Source organism: Panthera tigris, chromosome F2 (genome assembly GCF_018350195.1).
Source record: "Panthera tigris isolate Pti1 chromosome F2, P.tigris_Pti1_mat1.1, whole genome shotgun sequence".
In the NCBI taxonomy this organism is placed as follows: domain Eukaryota; kingdom Metazoa; phylum Chordata; class Mammalia; order Carnivora; family Felidae; genus Panthera; species Panthera tigris.
Genome location: NC_056676.1, coordinates 8,742,614 through 8,760,268, shown reverse-complemented (window position 1 = coordinate 8,760,268; position 17,655 = coordinate 8,742,614). Strand labels below are relative to the sequence as shown.

At 42.9% G+C, this 17,655-nt stretch overlaps 2 protein-coding genes across 4 annotated transcripts in view; one reads left to right on the top strand and one right to left on the bottom strand.

The window, feature by feature from the left end:
• Positions 1–3,811: 3,811 nt before the first annotated feature.
• On the bottom strand, positions 3,812–11,357 carry CHCHD7 (coiled-coil-helix-coiled-coil-helix domain containing 7). 3 transcript variants are annotated; one of them, XM_007092688.3, is made up of 4 exons: positions 11,192–11,342; positions 8,011–8,080; positions 6,433–6,531; positions 3,812–5,117 (listed from the first exon to the last, which is right to left on the bottom strand). In XM_007092688.3, exons 2-4 carry the CDS (start codon positions 8,062–8,064, stop codon positions 5,013–5,015), a joined length of 258 nt encoding a protein of 85 aa, XP_007092750.1. In that variant the 5' UTR covers positions 8,065–8,080; positions 11,192–11,342; the 3' UTR covers positions 3,812–5,012. The 3 variants fall into 3 exon arrangements, with proteins under 3 accessions (XP_007092750.1, XP_042829426.1, XP_015397764.1); XM_042973492.1 differs by lacking the exon at positions 11,192–11,342 and adding an exon at positions 8,566–8,946; XM_015542278.2 differs by having other exon boundaries at positions 4,945–5,117; positions 6,433–6,575; positions 11,192–11,357.
• Positions 11,358–11,710: 353 nt separating this feature from the next.
• The window catches only part of PLAG1 (PLAG1 zinc finger), a 47,075-nt gene continuing 41,130 nt past the window's right edge, over positions 11,711–17,655 (top strand). Inside the window, exon 1 of the mRNA XM_042973166.1 lies at positions 11,711–11,910. The gene's annotated coding sequence lies outside the window, so the exon portion shown is untranslated. The remainder of the gene's footprint in view (positions 11,911–17,655) is intronic.

The window sequence follows — 17,655 nt, the reverse complement described above, 5'->3', positions numbered from 1 at the left end:
TCATTGTAAGACCCCGTCTCCGCACCTCCAGAATTCTTCTTCTAAACGCAAACTGGAGTTGACCCTCTCCAACTCAACACAGTTCGTAGCTTCCCTTTATGTACAGAATAAGGTTTAAAGTCTCAAGTAGGGCCTTCGAGGCCCCTCGTGGGTACCTACTCTACCCGTCTACGTTTTTCCCTTCCCATGCTCAGGCCTCAGTCAGTAAGGACTAATCCCCAAATACCCCACATGCACGTGCCCCTGTGTGTTTATTAAGGAACTTACCCTCTCATTCCTACTGTGGTTCTCCTTTCCTTCTCCCGCACAGCACAGTTGAAGTTCTTTGAGGGCCAGATGGTTGACTTATTCACGCATGTTCCTCCACCCCCTTTAGCCCTAGCACTTTGTACATTATAGGCAAATATTTGTTGAGCAGAATTGAACTGTAATAGCAGTACCTGTACTTGGATTCATTTAATATTTATGGAGCACCAGAAACCATAAACAAAAAGGTGGATCCATTTAACTACATGAAAATGTAAAACACGGTATAGAAATTCTAAGTTAAAAGACAAAACATACAAGTTACAAATGACAGAGAGGCCGATTCCTTACTATCCCAAGAGGCCCCCAAATCATTCACACCAAATATCTAAAAAAAAAAAAAAAAAAAAAGTGGGCAAAGGAAATAAATACACTCATTCCATTCCATTTTTCACTCATCAATTATAAGGATGAAAGGGCTGTAAAGCACTCAGTGGGACCGAGGGTGTGAGGAAGGAAACACTCACAGGCTTTGTTCATGGGAGTAGAAATTGGTCTGCTCCCCCAGGGAGGGTGATTTGTCAATACCTACAATATTTAAAATGCAGAAGCCTTTAACCTAGAAATACTTCTTCTTAGGAATGCAGTATAGAGTTAGAACAGAACAAGCCAAGAGCCATATGTAAAGATGTTTGTTGCTACCCTGTCTCTAAGAGAAAACCATCAATGGGAGACTGGTTCAATGACACTGTAACTACACAAGGGAAAACTGCAGCCATTGGAAGAAATTATTCCAAACTATATAGCTAAGTGGAAAAAGCAAGGTACCTCCAGCTTACGCCCTATGATGCTTCTTTTGTGCAAAACAAACACATACACAGATATGCCTGTATCTGCAATAAAAAAACTTGAAAACTTTTTGACGCCGGCTGCTTCTGGGCAGATTTACACTGTAATGCCTTTTGCATTGTGTGGGCCTTTGAATACGCGTACCCATTGCATTGTCCGAGCACGTTTTGTCAATGTGTTCGACTTCAAAAGCCACCCCTCCCCCCAACAGGTACACAACTGTTGATCATTCACACACACTAGAAGTTTACCAGGTACTATGGATATATAACCATGAATGACCTTGCTTGTATCCTCCAAGAGCTTTCAAGTAGGAAGTGCTTCTTAAGAGGATTTCTTTTACATACTACACACACAGTGTGCCACGCTCACCCATTACACGGAAAATCTACAATGAGATGCGCCCCCCCCCCAAGGGTGAGAGGCACGTGAACACAGTAAACCGTGAACACAGTAAAACGCCTTCTACATATTTTGTTAGTTGATAGTTGACATCAAAGCTTTGTCTGACTTGCAAATTTTCTCCAGACACCAACAAACAGCCCCATACAATTGATTTCTCAGGTTAATTAGCTTCACCTCTCCTGGAGTAGTGTCTTCGAGAAAGAGAAATACAATAGTGGCAAATGTAACAGCTGGGTGATGAACCCCTGGGACTCTGCCCCTCCAAAGTGGTGCAACAGGTTCTTGCACAATCTGGTTCCAAGAAGAGTATACTGAAGTTATCAGGGTATGTGTAAAGACGCAAACAAGGGATTAGGGAATTACTAAAGGCAAACTTAGAACCGAACAACCTTGCCCAAGTGGAGCCATATTATGATTCCGTACATTAAGGATTTATTGGTCAAAAGTCCCCAATTAGTTTGTCACCAATGGTACCTCATAGAACACGCTCAGATACACGTTCAAAGAACTATGCCATTCCTGCACAGCTGTAGTCATCAAGACAGTGTGGCTAAAGACAGACATACAGGTCAATGGCACAGGATTCCAAGTCCAGAAATAGACTGACATACACAATCGATTTGCAGTAAGAGTGCCAAGACAATTCAACAGGAGAAAGCACAGCCTTTACAATAAAAGGTCCTGGGACCTGGACAGCGACGTGCAAAACAATGAAGTTGTGGACTCCTACCTCACACCACATACAAAAATGAACTCAAAAGGGATCAGAGACCTAAACATAAGAGGCAAAATTATAACACTCCTAGAGGAAACACAGATGCAAATTCCTTTGACCTTGAGTTAGGCAACGCCTTCTTAGATATGTCATCAAAAGCAACAAAAGAAAAACTAAATTGGACTTCATCAAAATTAAAAGTTTTGGGTTTCAGGAGCGCCTGGGTGACTCAGTTCATGAAGCAGCCGACTTCAGCTCAGGTCGTGATCTGGCGGTTTGTGAGTCTGAGCCCCGCGTCGGGCTCTGTGCTAACAGCTTGGAGCCTGGAGCCTGCTTCGCATTCTGTGTCTCCCTCTCTCTGTCCCTCCCCTCCTTGCTCTCTCTCTCAAAAATAAACAAACATTAGGAAAAAAAATTTTTTTTAATTTTGTTTCAAAGGACATCATGAAGTAAAAATACAACCCACAGAATCGGAGAAAACGTGTAAACCACGTATCTGATAAGGGACTTGGATTTAGCACCTATAAAGAACTCTCACAATTCAGTAATAAAGATACACCACCCAACTTAAAAATAGGCAAAGGATCTAAATGAACATTTCTCCGAAGAAGATACGTGACCGGCCAATAAGCACATAAAAAGATGCTCCACATCACTAGCCTTCGGGGAGATGCAAACCCAAACCACACTCTGATACCAGCTCGCACGCGCTAGGATGACTGTAACCCAAAGGCAGATAATAAGTGTTAACAAGGATGTGGAGAAACTGGAACTCTCATACATTGTAAAATGGTGCTACCACTTTGGAAGATAGTTGGTCAGTTCTTCAGATGGTTAAACACAGTTACCGTACGACATAGCCATCCACCTCCAAGGTAGGTGTACCTTCAAAAAGAAATGAATGCCCACACCAAGACTTGTACCCCACTGTTCAACAAACAGCAGGACTCATCATAGCCCCCAAACGGAGACAACCCAAATACCCATCAACTGATGAATGGATCACAAAAAACGTGCTACATCCATACCATGGAATGTTATCCCGCAATAAAAAGGAATGAGGTGCTGATACGTGCTGCGTGAAGGAGCCTTGAAGACATTGGGCTAAGGGAAAGAGGCCAGTCGCAAAAGACCACACATGGCAGGGCTCCATTTATATAAATGATCAGAATGGGCAATTCTAGAGGCAGAAGGCAGTTGCCTAAGTGTCGGAAAGGTGGGGAGAAAGGGAGGTGTGAGGAGGAAATGAAGAATGTGTTCTTTCTGGGGTGAAGTGATTTACTACCAATTGTGGTGATGACTGAAAACCATCAGAGTTCCACTTTAAACAGATGACTTCTGCGGTATATGAACTGTATCTCAACAAAGTTGCTATTTAAAGAAGAAACGAAAAGAAAAAGAGTGAGGCCGGGACAAACAGCTCCCGGATGAATGTTGATGTTGGTATGTACATTTAAAGAGGGGACATTAACATTCCAAGCCCTTAAAACAGCATGCTTAAAATACTGAAATGCTGATCACACAAGTATGTATGAATGTCTTGTCAGGTCCTTTTTCAACCCATCATTTTTAGAGCAATCAATACAAATCAAGGGATTTCTCAAACAGTCCATCTTTTATTCAAACAGAATCACATTTAACAATCAGGGTCAGATGGCTTAAAAACATCTGACCTGGGTTTTGGACAAAGACCAACGAGACGGATAGTTTATGGTCAGCAGCCTTTAAAATAATACTCTTGACCCAGCACCAGATAAAGAGAAGGGACACAAGCTGTTTTCATTGATTTTTTTGTATACATTAAATATTATTAAATAATATGTTATAAAACTGTTCTGTAAACGAAACAAACTGGATTTCAATAGCTGGTGGGTATGAGAGTTGCCACACGACTTGCCCCCATCACCATACTGAATGCTGTTGTGTTTACGGCAGAAAACGGAGTGGGGCTGTAGTCTCATCCCAGCGCGTTCACCTATGAACCCTTGTATCCTTCCTACCCATCTCTCCCTGCAAAGAGAAATCCCACTTCGAAGAGAATCATCTTTTTCCCATGACTGCGCTTCAAGAATACTATCCCTTCAGAAGGTTATCCAATACGTATGGATTTCAGTCACGGAATCCTTGAAGCCTCCCCTTACGGAAAGAAAAGAAAACCAGTTCTTGGGCCTGCCATTTGTCTAAGACAACCCCCCCGCACCCCTGCTTCCCCGCCCAGTCAACATACTAACCTTATTTAAACAGAGGTAAGGGAGTGAAGCGAGGGTCGGGGTCTTGCTTTGCACTGAGCCCCAGATTTGAGGCCCGCCACCCAGACACCCTGAACTCACCTTCCCCAGCTTCTGTCCGCCTCTCCACCGCCACCTCGTACTCTTGGTGGTACAGTCTACAGACCACTCTCCAGACCCAGCTCGAGCTTTCCTCCCATCGCGTTGCCGCGCACGTCATTTCCCATCCTTGGAAACACCACCTTCCTTGCGCTGCCGCGAAGTCTTTCCTTGTCCTCTGTGCCGGTTACCCGCAGAAAAGCGGGACTCCTCATGTCACCTTTCCTAATGCTCCCTTACCTTCAGGAAGTAAAGCGAACTCCACGGCATGGCACAGCCAGCCGCGGCGGACCACCATCATGGCACTGAGCGCAAACACAGAGGACACAGGGCTAACTTAACTTTGTCTCCCCTTGTAGAGTTGGAGATCTGTCTGCATAAGGCCCGAAAGGTGTTCAAAGGTCACAGTCACCGTTTATTAAAAATATTCATCTGCTTCTAAGTTAAATAAACAATTTTAATGGAAACAGTCAGTAGGGCATCTTTCCCATGGCCCCCAAGATCTCGTCTCTTTCTGCTGCTGTAGGCATAGACGGCTGCACTCCGTTCTGTCTTCTCTGGATCATGACAGAATTCTGCACGTAGGTTAAAAAAAAAAAAAAAAAAAGGAAGGAGAAGAAGAAGAAACCAAAATCAGACACATATTAAATGCTAATCATTTGCCAGTAATTGGTTATTACGTCCTCATAAGGGAAATTCTAAAAACCAAGTGTAAAGAAAAACCAAAAAACTAATTCTCATACTTCAGACAATATTTTCAAGCTATTAACAATTAAATAGAAGTGATTATTCTCATAGGAATCCATTGACAGTAACTGGGCTGGAATATACTGTTTAAGTACGAGAGCACAGGAATCCAGTCCATCAAGAGGACCTACTAAGTGATTGCTAAATGAAACCAACAGTTAATTCAAAAGAGGGAAAGGAAGTAGCTGGATCCAGGGCTCAGAGAAAAAGAAATCATATACCGATGTCTCAAGAAAAAGGGGGGCATTTTAACTACCATGGGTGGTGGTGGGAAAGGAGAAGGCAGAAATGGAAGCCTTACCCCCCCCCCCCCACCCCGGTGAAACAAGAAAATCCTGGAAGCTCCAATGTGATTCTGAAAAAAGATGTCAGAGGGGCGGTAGCCCCCGGGGTCTGGGTGCAGAATACAGTCCCTGGCTCCTTTGGCCCTGGAAGCCACAGGTGTGGTAAGAAGGCTCAGCTAGAGCCCAGGGTTAGTGGAAGTCAGTTCCCCCTGAGGCTCAGGCCCCAGCCTGGGCCAGAGAGGTCAAGGAAGAAGAGGGCTGGAGAGTCTGTTCAGTTCCTTAGCGATTGCACCCCAGGAGGGTGTGAGCCTAGGGTTACCTCCTCACCCTTCTCGGGGGGTACTAGGTTCCCGGGGCCACTTGACAGTCCCTAGGGGTTCAGCCTCGGCAATCCCAGGGGCCCCTCGCCTTCCAGCTCCAGCTCCTCAAAGGATGAGCCAGTGGTGCCCGACTCACTATGGCTGTGCTCGCTGCGGGTGTCACCATCGTCCCAGCCACGGCTGCTCACCCCGGGGGACAGTGTGGCAGCTGAAGTCTGTGTTACGACAGAACAAGTTATCCAGTCTGCTTCTCTCCAGGAAAAGTGAAATTGTAACAAGCTTATTGTTTTAGGGCTGCAGATCTTACATGCATAGGAAGACCCACCTAAGTCAGAACCGCGTTGTTATTGCCTGGATGGAGTAGTAGGAGGAGGTGGCCAGTTAAGAGCTCTCAAGGATCCTTTAGGGTGCACACAGGATAGAGCCAAAGTTAAGTTTCCCCAGTCATCACTAAGAAAAGACTGTGGGTACTAAGTTTGGGCTTCAATTTCACGCCTCAGAGAGGAGTTTTAACACAAAGCTAACCGAGCTCGGCTTACCCAGAATTTCCGGCAGTTTTTGTACTTCAGGAAGTAAGTGGAACACTTTTCCCTGTCATAGTTATTTTCATCCATACATCTGGTAGAAGCATCAGATTCCTTAAATATGCAAGATAGGCATCATTTAGGGGGTGGAGTGGGAGCTAAAAAAAAAAAAAAAAAAATCCCAAACTTCTGAGGCTCCTTCCCCCCAAAGCAGGTAATATGAACTCGTTCCTTTCTGTTCATTTTAACGAACGCGTCATGAACAAACACTGAATTATCTTTCCGACTATCCCAGTACTCATTCTGCTCAGAGCAGACATCTTCCTTTTCATAGTCTGGGTCAGTTTTCTGAATATCTGATCACAGGAACTTGAGCCGGAGCACTGACTGAGATCATTTACCCCAGTGAGTGTTTAACAAAGACGCTAAGGCAAGGTGCAGTGTGCTCGAAATCACTACTGCGCAGTATAGAGTCAAAACCCAGTCTCCCAGTTCCAAGTGCAGCTGTCCTGTTTTCCAACTTTGACTTGGCTGTTTGATGTTAAGCTGGTTTCGAGATCCCAAGTAAGTCGCTAATAACTGGTCTACATCAAGGCAACTTAAATTACCACCACTCATCTCGATGTATTTTTGGCTATCACTCACTGCATTACGCAAGTACATATACTATTATGTATGCAGTTTTAATAGATATCATTAATATCACTTCAAAACCTAAGGGAGCAACACAGGGCTGTGAGTTCAAAGGAGAGTAGCAGCCATTTGGGAATTAAAATTAAGCTGTCTAAACTGGAAGTAGATTGGATAACAAACTTCAAAGTGAAAAGTAGGATTCTGAGAGGTCATCGAAAGGAAAGCATTAACTAAAGGGGTAGGTAATTTGCTACACAGCTCTAAGAAACACAGTCTATCTAGACAGACTGAATAAAGCTGTTGAAAACAGATCTGATACACGAAGCAAAGCTAAATTTCTACGCCAAATATTTAACGAGTGCGTATATTTGAAAAACGTATATAGGACCAGGGAATAGCACCAGTCGTAGGAGACTGCGTTATCCCAGGGTAACAAAGCCACAAGTCAGTATTGCTGGTCACACCACATACATGCCAATAAAACCTTATTATTACAACAAAACGTTCTGCTTATATGATAACCTTTGTGGAAATCTTTAGGCTTTAAATGGGCAAATTCTATTATAGGCCCTTATTCTCAGCCAGGCTGTCTCAAGGACATGATGAAATTATTGCTATTAAAACATACATTTTAGTGGCAGTTTAAAAACATAGTTTGCAACTTTCCATTTCCGGACCAAAGATCTTCCTTGGTGTTAACCTATGCCCGTCTGGAGTTTCAGTGCCAACTAAATGCTTGCACGTCATACAAGCAACGGTAAACTCAGAAGAGGTGAATCTTTGTCAGCTAAATTATGAACACCTAAAAATGCCCTAGTGAAATAAGGATACGCTGGCCAGGAATCTTTTTTGTATTGAAATAACGTTATTCAAGAACCGCAGAAAACAGATACCCACAAAAGCAGAACAAGCCTGTTTTTCCAACTTAACCTCACGAAAATTAAAAGCAAACCACCTTACCGACAAGCAAGGGTTTATGTCTGGATCTCTCAGCCGCCGTGCTACCATAGGCATCCTAACAGGTTTCTTGCTGCAGGCAGACAGACGTTGGAGAAAAGAGTCACATGGCAAATGAGAGAAAAATAAATCATACATCTCATTAGACCCACGGGTACTTGAAAAATTAATTTTGGCATAATGATTATCGAGTAAGGAACTTCATATGGCCTCTGTATTCTGAGAATAAACATTTGGATGTGTTTCTCCTTTGCACTGCCATGGTGCCTCAGCACAAGGGCCATATTTAAATTCGCCCGCTGCAAGTTGATCATAATGCCCAAGAGGACAGTTCAGCTATAATTCAGTTTTATCTTTATTTCCAAAGGTTAAGCTGTGAAATGTCCTAACAAAACCTGAGAGTACAGTGTGCATTCTAACAATTACTTCCTTATTGTACATCGATCGGCATATAAAATGAGTGTGGAGTCATTCAGACAACCCAACTTTAGCAAAAACATTTGTTAACTAAACTTAGAGTGTGTACTCTGTAACCAGCACCAAGGATGGCCAACACACCAAAAGAACCAAGTGACGGCTCAGCTGACATTTCGAAAAGTTAAAAAAGAAAAACTAAAGCTTTACTTCCAGGGGCGTCTTCTATTTCACTGATACTTCCCTTGGTCTAAAGGAAGTCACAGAACGTTACCGTGGTTCATTAATCTTCCGACTCAAGCCTTACACATACAGCTCTGCACAAGTCTTTATCGATTAAAGACTGATCACAGTTCCCTAAGAGCCAACCGATGATGAGTCCATCAAGTCACAGAGTACTTCCATAATGGGCATGTCAACTATACTCTGGGACAACTGCTCTCTCTAATGGAGTTCAACTGAAATTGGTATGTCTATCATCTTCGAAGACATGTCATAGAAAGGAACTAAAAGAGAAAATGTTGAAAAAAAACCAACAACAGTCAACACACTGTTAATTATTTCAAAGTGGCTTTTTTTGTTTTAATACATCGATATTCTATTGATGGGCCACCCACAAAGATTTTTAAATGTTCTGCACTAAGTTTAAGAAGCTGAGTTAACCTGCTCTTGAATCCTGCTCTAGCTTAATCATCTTCCACCTAAAGATTTAAGGAGAAACAAGCAACGATGCGAGATGACATACAAAACACCACCCAGCAAAGAACCGCCATCAGTCAGTTTGACCAAAGGTCAGAAATTTTGTATGAAAGGGTTTCTACTTTTCTGGCTCTGGACGACATCATCAAAAAAATATCTGTCATGTTAAAAGAAATAAGGGACACTCAGGAAAATCAATCAAACCCCGTAAGTTCCTAAAAAATGGAGGCATTTGCAGTCAAGAGTCACCTAGTTCAGAGACCAGGATGTCCAGGCTAAAGGAGATTTACAAAGAAGGGTGGAAAAGAGTTTAGTTATTCCAGGATCCTTTAGATTTTAGGAATCCTCTAAGGAATTATTTCATTTCATGATTTTCATTGATCAACACACGAATATACTTAGGGGTGCCTGGGTGGCTCAGTCGGTTAAGCATCTGACTCTTGATTTCGGCTTGATCTCACAGGTTCGTGAGACTGAGCCCCGCACCGGCCTCCATGCTGATGGTGCAAAGCCTGCTTGGGACGTTCTCTCTCCCTCTCTCTCTGCCCCGCCCCTGTTCACACGCGTTCTCTCTCTCTCAAAATAAACTTAAAAACAATACATGAATATACCTTAACTAACAGAAACATTGAGGTAAAAAGAAATTTCAAGATGCTGTTCAATTGTATCTAGAAGCTTCTTCCTCTCCTGAATATGATTCTTTCGCAGGCTTGACTTCTTACGAAGAGATAACGATACTAAATAAACTCACATCCTTCTTTTTTTTAACATCCATCCTATGACGTGAGAATACAGAACTCTGCTTAGCTGTTCATACTCCTTATATATCATCTCAACAACGATCAGCTTGGGGCAAAATTCAGGTTGCATGCCTTACATGAAACTGCACTTGCACTGCATTTTAAAATCATCACCAATCAAGAATTCTTTGATAAAAATAACACCTGGGTAACATCACATATACACGAAATCAGGTTTGCAGCATGAAGTTATTCACATTTCATTTCCTTTCTCTTCCGGATTCTAAATACAAGTCAAAGTAAGTTTGGATTTCTAAATGTCACTTTCTTTGCATGAATCCTCAAGTATCACTGGAAATGAAGAGGAAATGTCAATTTACAGTGAGGAAAAGGGCTAAAGGGAAGATCGAGTGTTCCGCTAGAGAGGGCTTATCTGCTTACTTTCTGAAGGCACGAAGCAAATATTACAAAGCAAGTTCTTCTTGCAGAGGACAGACAGAAAGAAAACCAAAGATTTGAGGGAGGGGTCACAAAAGCACAGCACATTTGAGGAATAACTCTAAAAATCTCTCCAAAAGGCAAACTGTAAAAAATATATGTGTATATATATATATATATATATATATATATATATATGTCTTGATTTCCCATCCAGTTCACATCCCCACTCTCCAACTAGCTTTGAAAGGCAAGGGAAAGGGAACGATAGTGAACACGTCCATGCCCACATGCTGGTCAGAGCCCAGGCAAGGTCTGTGGGTCTGATACAACGCAGATGCAACTAGCAGGAAGCTGAAACACGTTATGCCAGAGCCCAAAGCCCTTAACCCACTGCTGGGTGCAGAAAGGCAAGGTCAGGAAGTCAGCATGGCATAGCGGGGCGGAGCGGGGAAGTCAAATGGAGAAACTGGATGCGAGTCCGCGGCCTCGCTGCCTTCCGCGATGCTGCCTGTCGGTTTAACGGTGGACGACGGGCACAGGTGAACACACCTTGCTTTGACCTTGGATGGAGCCGAGTGGGGCAGGCGGAAAGGAAAAGGCAGGAAATTGGAGGTGGGGGTAGGCAATGACGCCCCAAAGGCCGAGAAACAGGGTGAAGAAAGAGCTAGGGGTGCCCAGGCAGGCCGAGGGTCACCTTCCTCGTCCCCAGCCCGGATAAACCCGAATCGTGGAGAGAAAGAGGGACAGGAAGGGGCCCGCGCTGAGGTAAGGCCTGGTGGTAGGGGCTTCACACCGAAGGAGTGGATTCGGGCCCCGCGGCGGCCCAGGCGCACCCCTCTCTTCTTGCATCCCTGCAGCCGCCGCGGAAGGAGGGGCGGGGGACCACTCACCTCGGGCCGCCGCTTCGCCAGCGCCCAGGCCGTCTCCAGCTCCAAACACGTCAATGGCTCACGCAGCTGGACCTTAAGTAGCGCGCATCCCAACGTGCTGCCCCCGCTCCCCGGCGGCCGCCGGCCCAATCGACGCGCGCCGCCGCCAGACTGACAGCCGAGCCGGGCCTTGCCGGCCGGGGGCGGGCGGGTCTCGCCCCGCCCCCAGCCGGCGGGAGGAGGGCCCAGGCGGGAGGAGTGGGCGGGGCGGAGCCCGCGGTGCCGCCCCTTTCCCCCGCCCCGCCGCGCCCCCCGGGCCGAGGCCCGCCTCTTAACACTTCGGCTTGACAGGCGGCACCGCCGCCCAATCGGCGGGCCCGTCCCTGGCGGCGGCGGCGCCTAGTGGCCGGCCCCGGGGCGGAGCGCGCGCGGGGGGCGGGCACAGCGGCGGGCGGGGACCGGGGGCGGGCCGGCGGGAGGCGGGGGTGGCGGCCGAGCTAGCCGGGGGAGGCGGCGGTGGGCGCGACGTCGGCGGCGGCGGCGGCGGCGGCGGCAGCGGCAGCTGCAAGTTGGGCTGCAGGGGCAGCGCATACACTACAATGGCTGCTGGAAAGAGGCGTAAGGAAACAATTTCCAGGCCCGCCGCGTCCAGCCCGAAATATGAGAAAAAAATTATTAGAAATTCCGCGGGCGGTGTAAAGGCGGCGGACGGGCCGGAGGGAGGATGTTAAAGCCCCGCGGTGAGTTCTCCCGGGGTCCGGGGCGGCGGAGAGGCGTTTAGCGGGAGAAATATCAGGGTTATTTAAATTATGGGACTAGCCGAGGGGGCAGAGGAGCAGCGGCGGCGGCAGGAGGAGGAAAAGTTTGTGCTACTCTCAGCCCCTGCTCAGGACCCCAGAGAGAAAAATAATAATAAAAAATAAAATAAAATAATTAAGCGGGGGTGTGAGGACTCCCGAAGTCGCTTCTGACAGGGCAGGGGGCGATGCGGCTGGAGACCCAAAGGTGAGGTCGGTGGGAAAAAAAAAAAACCCTTTATTCAGGGTCTGGAAAGTTTGAAAAGTTTTCCTCCTCCTCCTCCTCCTCCTCTCTGGTGCTGTGAATATTGTGACAGCGGCAGCGGCAGCAGCGAGAGCGGAAGACATTAGAGACCCGAAAAATAAGGGAAAAATTAATATAAATTCAGTTTTGAGAGTAAACTCTCCGCATTTTCCACCAAAACATCCCGGGGGAAGGTCGCTTCCCAAAGGGCCTGGCGGAAACCCGCAGTCGGCAATATTTGGGGGGCACTTTGGGTGACTTGGGGTAACTTTGCCCCTTTTTCAAAAGAGGTTTTTCTTTTTTGGAGAAATGAATTTGTTTTTGCCCTTTCCTCAGGTGGGCGAGTCGGGGTCGGGGTGCGGGGTCTGCGGGGAGGTGTGAGCCCTGGATGTGTGGCTGCGAGGGGGGGGTAGGGGGAGGGGGTGCTAAATGAAAGCAGGAGATCTGCACAGAGCAGGGACAGCTTGTTGTCAGTATCATAAACAACCAAAATGGAGGGAGAACTCAGGCATATAACCAAATAAAAATTTTTTAAAAATCGCAAAAAATCCCTAAAAATCCGGGATGCTCCCCCTTTTCTCGCTAAAGGTAAAAGTATGAACCGCCTTTCCCCTGAAGTCCATTTTGACTTTGCAGGGACCAAGGAGTTAATATTTATTTATTTTTTAAAACTTTCGAAGGGCAAAAGCCTTTTATAACTCAACCGACAATGAGAAAACGTGAAAATCCGATGCAAGAGAAGGAGGGGGAGGGAGGGGGGAGGTGGTAGTGCAGAAACTGCTAAACTTATTGGTAATGTGGACTGATCTGAGATAAGATAAACACTATATTTGCTATTTTATAACTCTCTTTTAATGATCTTTGCGGGGTGGGTGGTTTTTTTTGGTGGAAAAAAAAAGTGATGCCATTTTCTTAATAGAGTTAATACGTGTGATTGGAAGAATAAACCTTTCCGGCTTTAGATTGCATTTTCGTCGCATTTATGTTTCAGGTTTTGTTAGTGGCTCCCTCCTTTCTTTAATCTGGGCTCTACAGAGGAGGGGTAGAGAGGTGATGTTGCACAGAGAGACTGGAGTGCAAGACTGGAGCACCTTTTGGGGAGGGGTGGGGAGTTGCTTGGTTTCTCCCTTCCTGACCCGTTTGCTTCACCTGTTCATCCTTAGTAAAGAATATTAAGCTGAAGTTTTCTGGTTTTACGTGTATAAAAGGATGGTGCCTCTTGCATCACATTGAAGTTAATGGGAAAGTGCTGCTGATGTTGGTTCCACGTGGGATATGGGACAGAGCAGGGCATTTTAAAGGGACAGCTTCTCTTTTCTTGTGATTTTCATCACCTACACAGAATCACTGTCTGAGGACCAAAAGCAGAGGTGCTGGGAGGGTGTGGTGAGGGAAGAGCCTTCTCTTTCCACTGCTCGAGTGCAGCCACCTTTAGGAGTGATGGAGGGAAAGGAGGGATAAACAGGCTCACCAGAAGATGGACATTGTGTAGATTAGTTTGTATCCAAGCTGTTCTTTTGTGTAACAAGCCTCCCAGGAACTTTTCGTGTTACATTTCTTTGCTTTGGAAGCTGGTTTTGGAAGGATTTGTGGAAAAATGGAAATAGTTTAAGGTGTGTGGTGTAATGGTATAGCATTATTGAACAGTTATGAATTCTGTGCAGCAAGATCAAAGAGCTGTGTATGCCCATAATGTGATTTTACAGCCATTTTGTAAAAGCTGTAAAATACCTAATATTCAATTTGGCTTAAGGTACATTGAGGACTTCTGGTTGAAAACTGCAGACAGAGTGGTGGAGATTCTTTTACACTGTAAGCAGTAGGCATTTCTTTAAGGGAAAAAAAAAGCACATCCACCAACACCATGGAAAAGTTTACGTAGACCCATTTTTAAAGCCCATCCTATACATGTGCTGGAACTCTGCTACTTTGAAATTAAAAGGTTTTCAAATCCTGAGACCTGTCAGTCTGCATCTTTTCAGTTGAACTTATTTGTGTTCTTTGCCAGGAAATGTTTACTGATCATAAACTACTATTGACTCTAATGGTTTACATGTTCACAGTATTTTCAAAAATTAAAATGTGTCCATTGTCAGCTGTGCTCTATTTGAGATTCAGGTTACTCTCGGAGAGAATTTACTTGGGCTCTGTTTTCCACAGGTATATGGAGTTCTGAAATAAATGCCTATTTTCTTTTGTTTTTTATGAGTTCTAGCAGTGGATTAAAATTAGAGCTGGATTTTTAGACTTCTTATACAGAATATTTTTTCCTTCCATACTGTACAAACAGATTATTGTTTTGAAGCCCATTGTATGTTAACGTGTGTTCACAGCTGAGCCCCTATCTGCACCTTTCTGTAAATACCTCCCTAACAGCATTACATCGGTGTAGTGTTTGAGTACATCATCTTGTGGTTTCTGATTTTGGAAGCGATTATAACTTTCTAAGAACTCATTAAAAATTATTCCCAAGAACCACTGTAAAATCAAAACTGATTGGAAAGTGATTAAACTATCAATGGGAAAGAGTAATTTCCCCTTCCCCAAAATAATCATCTGTCCAGGGGTTTCAGAACGCCATTAATATTTATAGAACCTTTGAAATACATTTTACATTTTCATTGTATTTTGGCTGGAGACAGTTCCATTAACTATAAGTAGTCAGGGTTAGGCTATGTGTTTAAAATAAATGAGACCTTTACATCTTGAATGCTTGCCACTTTGATAAACTAGATAGTAATATCATTAAATTCAGTTTCTGTAAAAGTGAAGGAACAGTATTTCTGCCACTTGCATTAGACTATTGAGTTATTCAGTTTGTTTGGACACTTCAAGTTATGATTAGTGAATTGTCAACCTAAATAAAAGTGCTGGTATTGTGATTTTTTTTTTTTTCCCCTTTCCCACAAAGGGTGGTATAAAACTTTCTTCGTGTTTGGGTTTTTACACGGCTAGCTACTTAACTGAATTAGAAAATGCACTGAGAGTGTACAAAGTATAAAAACCTGTAATTCCTTAGAGAGTCTTATTTGGATAGGGCACAGCATAATATCTAATTTGAATTGGTTGTATTGAGCTTTTTAAATGTCTTAGATACACTACCTGTTGAACATACTTTTTCTGAAGCTACTACTAAATTATACAAATTTACAGAAATAAACTAAGGATATTGTTTACTCAAACTCTTTATTTCAGTTAGCATTAGAGAAACCTCCTAGTTTGAGATTCTTATTTGAAATTTATATGCCTAATTCTGCTATTTGAAATTCTATAAGGAATTTAGCACTGTGGAAGATAATTTATAAATATGGGCTAATACTGACAAAATTCTGTATCTGTATATTTATTATAACCAAAATATTTTAGTAAACAGATGTCTTACAGCTAAATAGTGAATTTGCTTTTATCAAAACAGTTTAAAAAGTTTTAAGGATACTCTTTGTGTTTTACTATCCTACGAAAGTGGGAATTTTTTCCTCATTTTTAACACAATTGTATGCATTTTGATTGGTATTCTGGAAATTTTCCTTTCTGAGGATTAAATTGTTGTTTGCTAAATGAAATGTAATGCTCCTGTCTTTGACATTTGAAAAGCCAAATATCTGAAACATATATCTATAGCTAGCTGTCTTTTAAGTTTTGTTTCAATAATCATTTGCCTCTTGAACTGTGTAATCAAAATATTGGTTCCTTCTAGGAATGTTTTAATATCCTTTATTTAGAATCCTGTTTTTTGGAAAATTAAAATATATAAAAAATTACCTGTTACACACACATTCATCCACACACACACAAACCCAAGAAAAAAGTTTCACTGAATGAGTTTACTTACACTGCCTGGATTACTTTTTCTTTTTTGTGTGTTTCCAAATGTATAGGAAATAAATATAAATTTTTTCTCTTTGTATTGATACTATCGTAGATTCTTTAGTTATTTGAGTAAGGGAAGAGTTTCAGAAGAAGGAAAAAACAACTGAGTGTGTACAACAAAATCCAAGATAGTGAATATGTTAAAGGTAAAAGGGTTATAAATTGTCCCTTGAGCCATGTTTTAAATGTTTTAAGAACCTGATAAGCACCTTTTCTGAAACATCAAATACTTGGAATATGTATCAGCCACTGCAAAAAAACAAAAGTGGACCTTTAATTTCTTTAATTTTAACAGGAATTAATGCAGGCAGTATATTTAACCAATTAGTTAGTGTTTAGGTAGCCTTGGAAAAGTATTTACAAATAAGTTAAATGTGAGGGCAGGGTACATTGGATTGATAAACTGCAAAGTGAACTATGATTTTAGAATTCGTGTGTGGGAATTCTTTTCCATTTTACGATAAGACCACTTTGGAGGTAACTAATTTTTACTTCTTGCGTTTATTTCAGTGCCCAAATTTTTTGAAATGCCTGAACCTGACATCTACTGTATTACCACTTTTCGTTTCTAACAGGACAGCTTTTCTATTTCATTAGCAGCTTTCATTTTCAAGCATAATTTGAGAAATTAAATGAAAATGTTTAGATCATAATATTTTATGAAAGTATTGGTGTGTAGTTGTTCACGTTTGATGTTACAAGAACTATGTGAAGTACAAAAGCCTCCTAGAAGTTATGACACAGACATAATTTGATTTTTGCTTCTAACTCGCTTGGCCTGCTGTCCAGGGGTGTGCATTCTCCTCAGTAGGTACACCTGCCCCTGCCTCCCCTCTCCACAGTGGTATGGGCAAGGACAGGGCTGTGGGGCACCACCAAGGGTGCTTTGGCATTTTTGTTTTCTGTATGTTTGGTATTTTTGTTTTGTGTGTGTATTGTTGTTTGTGGTCATTAGGGTGTCAAGGCTTTTTTGCTTTTTTTTTTAAATTTGTAATGCTTATCAGAAACCAGAAATCCATTTTTATAAAACAAATAATTTCTCATCTTCAAAAAGGGAGGTGGTGTGCATTAAAATTGTTAGTGTTTAAAAGTCCCTGGATGTCTTGTAAACAGAGTTACTGCAGGATCATGGCGTTAAAACTAACCACAGTGTGCGTTGGGAATTGGAGATGGCTACCTAAGAAATGTGTGTGCAAATGTAAAATCAGTGAATTTAGGCAATTATGTCCTAGGTTAATAGGATAAGCAATTTGCTTGAAATGTTTCCTTGCAGTTTTTTTTTTTTAAGTGAAATTTTTTTCCTAATCTAAAAACCCAGAAAACCTAGAACTGTAAAGGTGCTAGAAAGTCTTTTAGGTGCCTTTTAAAAATAAGAGTTTAAGTAGTGAAAGTGTATAACAGGAACATAAGAATGGACTAAAATGCCCAAAATTGTTGGGAAAGAAGTAAGTAGATGAGAATTTCAGAATAAAATAAAAATCATGGTCAATTTAAAAATTGACTTATGTGAATAAAGAATAACTAATTACAGAGCAAAAATAATAAATTTACCCCCCCAAAAGAGAGGTAATTGG